Raw genomic sequence first — 6,089 nt, forward strand, 5'->3', positions numbered from 1 at the left:
GCTTGCCCATAATTCGTCTGCAGTTTGTATTTTCCCTTCATATTCCAAATGGATGCTTTATTTGAGATTCCTGCATTGCAAGGGGTTGGACAATAACCCTATGAATCAAAACCCTATCATTTATTATTTTCTTGGGGTTGGGGGGGTTCCCCTCTCAAATTCATAGAACACCTATATTGCCGCTAGAAGAAGTTGTTCAAGCACATGTCAGCAGGATTGCTGCTCTTGAGGGACAGGCTCATCGGACTTCCTTGAGTGGGAATTGACCTCCTGAGGGTGACATGAACATGTTCCTCATCAACAGCACCTGGAAGAGCTACCCAAAGGTAGATGTTGGTCTATGTCCCACCGTCTCCGCCCTGGCCCGCCACCTAAGGATGCCAGCTGCTGCAGCATATGGCTAGGCTGGCTAAGCAATGGACATTATGTTTATTTCAATGAACTGAATAGAGTGAAAGATTATGAGTCATGGGGGCATGGAGAGTGCGTGTATTAACAGCGCTTGGTTTATTTTTTTAGTTGCTAATACTGTTTTATAGATTATAAATGCTTTGTTAATCATATAATATGACTTTTGCTGTAATTGTAATGTTTAGCATATTTTTGTTGCCGCTTTGTTAATACACTGGTACCTCAGGTTACAAACACTTTGGGTTACAAACTCCACTAACCTGGAAGTAGTACCTTGGGTTGAGAACTTAGCCCCAGGGTGAGAACGGAAATCGCGCACCAGCGGGAAAGCGCGCCTCAGGTACCACTGTTGTGTTTTCTAGGCTGTAATTGTTTTTGCTGATGATTTGTTAGGCTGAAAGAGCTGCTCAATGCCCCAATGCTGGGTCTGAATACGAAACACTCTGAAAACTTGGGGAACCTGCAGCCCAGACCTCCTACAAACCCAAAGGAGCAGCAATCTTATCTCCTTCAGAAATGTTACTAAAAATAGCCAAACTGCATGGACAAGAGTCAATGTGAAAGCTGTGCAAACATTCTTTCTTCTCTTCTCTCCATTCTGGGAGATTAGACGACTTCCAGGTGCACACAGGACTCCAGATTCTCAGTGAGGCCAGTTTGAGAGAAGAGAACATGCTGTGGCTGGGTTGCAGTTTACTGCTGGCGGCTCTTGCAGGTACAATCCCCCCCCCCCCCCAAATCTGGACAGTTTATCTGCCCAAGAATAGTCATGAAATGTTGGGTGAGGATGAACAAAACTGCAGTACAGAAGCTGGAATGCAAATCCACGGCCATCAATCCAGAAGAGGGCTAAGATTTCAGTGTGCAAGTAGAAGTGTTCTGGCAACAGAGGAGGGGAAGGAGAACCAGGCAGTTAAGCCAGGAAACAGAAATGCAGGAGGGCTATCACCATTGTCAGTCATACTCAGATTTAACCCACTGATATTAATGGGCATGCCTAACTTAAGTCCACTGATTTCAGTGGGACTACTCCGAGTATTACTTAGTTGGATACAACCAAAAAACCCACTCTCTACACTGACCATTCAGACTATTCACCCAGTCCCACTTTATTAAAAAAAGCTCAGTGGTGTTAGACTTACCATAGCAGCATTTGGTCAATCTGTGCTGTCCATCACTGAATTTGTTCTGTAACAGTGTGTGAAACTGACATATCCCTAAGCAACTTGGTCCCAAAGTACCATGAGACCCCAAAGTACTTACTTTCCAACGTGACCACCAAGATCTGTTGATGGGGCACTTCTGCTGGTCTCCTCACCCCAATGAACCCTGAGGTTTAGCTGGACGTCATTAGGGATTGAGCCTTTGGTGTGGCAGCCCCTGCCCTGTGGAACTCCCTGCCACCAAGAGCCATCCCTCCCTTCAGACATCTTTTGAAAACTTTAATGTTTAGAAAAGCCTTTGTAACATGAATCTTCTTTCATAGTATTGTAGAGTTGGAAGGGACCCCTAGGGTCATCTAGTTCAATCCCCTGCAATGCAGGAATCTCAACTCTGTTAACTAATTGTATTTATTTGCATTTTAATGATGTTTTCATGCTGATTTTATTCTCATATATAATAATACACATATACAGTACATATATATGTGCAGGTTGTAAGAAAATAAATTAACAGCTCATGTCAGAATAATTAAAAGCAGTCAATTATTTGGGCTGATTGTACAAAGAGGAAATGTCACTATTATAGTGTACTATAGTTACTGTTTTGGAATAGTCTACAATAATACATTATTATCTTTCCTGTGATTTAATATCGTGGCTTTTATTTTAGCAGTATGAGTGATGGTATGTAGAACTCTGGCAGAAATTAATCAGGAACAGTTGCTAGACACACTTACTTGCAATATGAGACCAATAATTCAAAGGATTCCTATGCAGGGAGATGGAGGTGGAAAGCAGGATATGGTGGCAAAAAGTTGAGCCTTTGTTTACTAGCAGGAAGAGATTGCATGCAGCGCCCTCATCTAGCTACCGTAGTCTGGCTGACAGATGCCATGGGATAGGCTGGATGCCATTTCCTGAGTTCACGAGGCCACATTGCATTTTAGCATGTTCCTAACCAGTGAAAAAGTCTTGATTTTCCCCTCTACCAATTATATATTGAGCTGTTGCAGCTGCTGAGAAGTTGGTTGGTAGTGCCAAGTACCAACAAGATTCTGTGCCGTGGCAAGTCTCCCTCCAGTCAGTGCACCATGTCTGCAGTGGGGCCCTCATCAGCCAAGAATGGGTGTTGTCCTCAGCTCAGTGCAGCAGGAGGTGGGTATAAGCCTGCTTCACACCCTTTGCACACAATCTGTCTCCCACAGGGAATAAAGTCCATTCTCTGCTGTTGGCTGCTCTGTTCTCATTTGAAATAGGAGGGCAACTTGTGCATTTGACTGCCTGCCTACAAGAATCCTTGAGGGTGAGCAAGGAATCTTTCAACCCAGGCTGAGGCAGAAAAACTCTAGGGAGAACACTATTGACCCACCTGCTCTTCTTCCAGCAGCCCAGACCACATGGAGGTCTGGCTTGGCCTACAAGTCCCTGAGACTCCTCCTAAGGAGAAGCAACAGGTCATTGCTGCTGCCAAGCTGGTCCCTCATAAGCAGTTCAACAATTACACACTGGACTATGACATCATGCTCATCAAGCTTGCACAACCAGCTGTCCTGGGTGAGCTAGTGCAGCCCATCAGTTTGCCCAGCCAATGTGCCATAGCTGGGACCCAGTGCCTGGCTTCAGAATGGATCAGCAGCAACTGTGAGTACAGAGAGGGTGGTGCTGAGAGACTAACCAGGACCAGCAACAACTGTGACAGACTGGAGCAGGGGGCTGCTGGAAGATGCCCCTCTTCGTGGCCATGGGGGATTATGGTTGGGATGCGCAAGGGGGCACTGAAGTTCCTTAGTGATGCATGGGATAAATGACACCATGCAAAAAAGGGAAGGGTAGATGAACGGCAAATGGTGGGAGGGAGGCACCAACAATTCATTGTACTATGATAGATTCATGGCAGGTGGCAGTGCCCCCTTGAAGCAGAAAGAGCTCAAGGAGAGAGGGGTGAGGCCTGAGCATAAGAGTCTCCCTCCTGCCTTGCCCCAGGCAGCTGCTCAGGATCAACATATTTTGGGCTTACAGCTGATGGAACAGACAACCTTCTGCAGTGCTCCTACCTTCCAGTCACATCTGATGCCACGTGCAACAATGTCTACCCAGGACGGTTCACTGACAGGATGCTTTGTGCTGGACAGCTGGACAGCAGCCAAGATGCCTGCAAGGTGAGGCTCTTCTCTTTTTACTGGCAAGTCCAGTGATTGGGGTGGGTGGGTGGGGAGCAAACAAGCAGAGGCATACCTTGACTCCCTTGTGATCTTGGCCAGAAGCTGTACCAGTACATCTGAAGCTGGGAGAGACCATGGACCAGAAACTCCAAAAGTTTGCTTTCTGCCTATGATTTTCTCCATGACCATCAGGACTGCTCTTCTTCGTCTCCCCCTCCCTCTCTTCCTGCAACTCTCACCTGCTGTCTCTATCTTTCTTCTATCCAAGCGCCACTTGGCACTCCACTCACAGTTCCAATAGCACCACTGGCCAACCTGGGAGATGGTCCTGCAGGGCTGATGAGATGGGTGCCTAGAGTAGCCTGCATGCCTTGCCTGGCCTCCCAGATGGGCATGTGTGCTCCTAGCCACTCCAAGCCATGGGTGAGAGGTGCGGTTTTGGTGGCCCCCTGAGCCTGCACTTTTTGGTGGGAGGTAAGGTTGTATAAGGTAAAGGTAAAGGTACCCCTGCCCGTACGGGCCAGTCTTGACAGACTCTAGGGTTGTGCGCCCATCTCACTCAAGAGGCCGAGGGCCAGCGCTGTCCGGAGACACTTCCGGGTCACATGGCCAGCGTGACAAAGCTGCATCTGGCGAGCCAGAGCAGCACACAGAAACGCCGTTTACCTTCCCGCCAGTAAGCGGTCCCTATTTATCTACTTGCACCTGGGGGTGCTTTCGAACTGCTAGGTTGGCAGGCGTAAGGTTGTATAGGTGTCCCTGATTTTGAGTTCAGTAACATGGTCTAATTATGTGCATCCACACACCATATAGATGAATGCTTCCCTTCAGACTAGAGCTGTCTCCAACCAATTCACTCACAAGCACAAGCATGCTCCATAGGCAGGCTAGTAGCTACTGGCCGAACATTAACCAGAACTAAACAACAAAGCATAATATATTTGAAAAGTACAATGAAAAGGCATGTGCCAAATCCTCCCCATATCAAAGTTAAATAGCATTTATGTTTTTCCTACATTCTTGAGAGGGCCAGAGGGGCTGTAAGCGCAAGTGCACACCCACCCCAACAGGGGAAGGGAAATTCTCCAGCTGCAAGAGCCAACCTCTTGGGACCACTCAGGAGGTACTTGTGGCTGGGGAAAGCCTCACACAGCTCCCTCTCTCCTGTTGCAGGCAGTGCTCCAGGGCCTGAGAGTTCAAATAACGACAGTGAGAAATTGCCATGATTTGATCCTGTCCCCTGGAGAGTCCCAAAGCTGTTGTCTATGTCTTAGGGAGATGTTGGCAGCCCCCTGGTGTGTGAAGAAGCCCTCCAAGGACTGCTGTCCTGGAAGAAAAGCTGCAGTGAAGAGAACCGGCTGGGGCTGTACACCAAGGTCTGCATCTTTGAAGACTGGATCCACTACACAATTGCCAACAACTGAAGAGCAATAAAGCCAGATTGAGCTCTGACCTGGTATCTCGCTGCTCTGAGAGAGACCCTGTGATCTGGCACCACCAGCAATGCAATGACTATACAGGCCTGGCTACTGTGGAAGAGAAGGCTTCTAGGAAGTCTACCCCCCAGTCTGCCCACCACCAGAGGGGTCATGGCTGAGGCAAGGGAGCAGAATCGAATGATTTGCTCCCTCACTCCTCAGCTTCCGGCACACCTCCTGGAATGGCTTGATTTCACATTATGGTAGATGTTGGTTAGGTTTTACCATGTAGGTGAGGGAATATATTAACTATATTTTATTCCTCCACAAACCTGGCCAACAGACAAAACATCAGCTTATCGCTTGTGTTTAGAAGCACAGTGCTGAGCATCTTAAACAGTAAAAACAAAAGCCTTTAGGCTGATCTCCCACTTCTGTTACCCTGTTTATTATAGAAACAGGCTACCGACTGAAAAGTATGGCTAAAACATATAGTTTACTCACAGTCAAGCACCTGTCCTTACCAACAACAGCAGTAAAAATAAATGCAGGTAAAATACTTGTATTTACAGTGAAAGCAGCCTCAGGCATGAGCCTGATGCTGGAGCAAGCAGATACAAGTCTTCTCCCATTGGCTGGTTGAAGAGAGAGAGAGAGAGAGAAGGAACAGAAAATACTTCTTTGCTTCTTCCCTCCTGAAATATACTCAGAGTCGCAAAGTGATTTCATGCTCTTTATTCAGCTCATAGTGGTGAGGAGGAATGAATGAAAGTCCCCTCAAAGTATCTGCTTTATATACATTATTTACACAATGGGCTGCACATGATTGGCTAATTCCGGAATTCTACTGTAAGCCAATCAGGTTGTGGATTCACTTCTATCTGGAGCATGATTGGATAGTTCCTGCCAACCAATCATACTGCTGCATTGTACTA

General features: G+C 47.0%; 1 protein-coding gene and 1 long non-coding RNA gene across 2 annotated transcripts; both read left to right on the forward strand.

Moving 5' to 3' along the window:
- Positions 1–281: 281 nt before the first annotated feature.
- LOC128398405 (trypsin-like) lies at positions 282–3,892 on the forward strand. Its single transcript, XM_053359420.1, has 4 exons — positions 282–399; positions 2,588–2,729; positions 2,959–3,215; positions 3,594–3,892. Exons 1-4 carry the CDS (start codon positions 282–284, stop codon positions 3,767–3,769), a joined length of 693 nt encoding a protein of 230 aa, XP_053215395.1. The 3' UTR covers positions 3,770–3,892.
- Positions 3,893–3,904: 12 nt separating this feature from the next.
- Positions 3,905–5,188, forward strand: LOC128398545 (uncharacterized). Its single transcript, XR_008327159.1, has 2 exons — positions 3,905–4,215; positions 4,481–5,188. It is a non-coding gene; the product is annotated as an uncharacterized LOC128398545 (long non-coding RNA).
- The last annotated feature ends 901 nt before the right edge of the window (positions 5,189–6,089 follow it).

This window comes from Podarcis raffonei, chromosome 12 (genome assembly GCF_027172205.1).
Source record: "Podarcis raffonei isolate rPodRaf1 chromosome 12, rPodRaf1.pri, whole genome shotgun sequence".
NCBI lineage: Eukaryota > Metazoa > Chordata > Lepidosauria > Squamata > Lacertidae > Podarcis > Podarcis raffonei.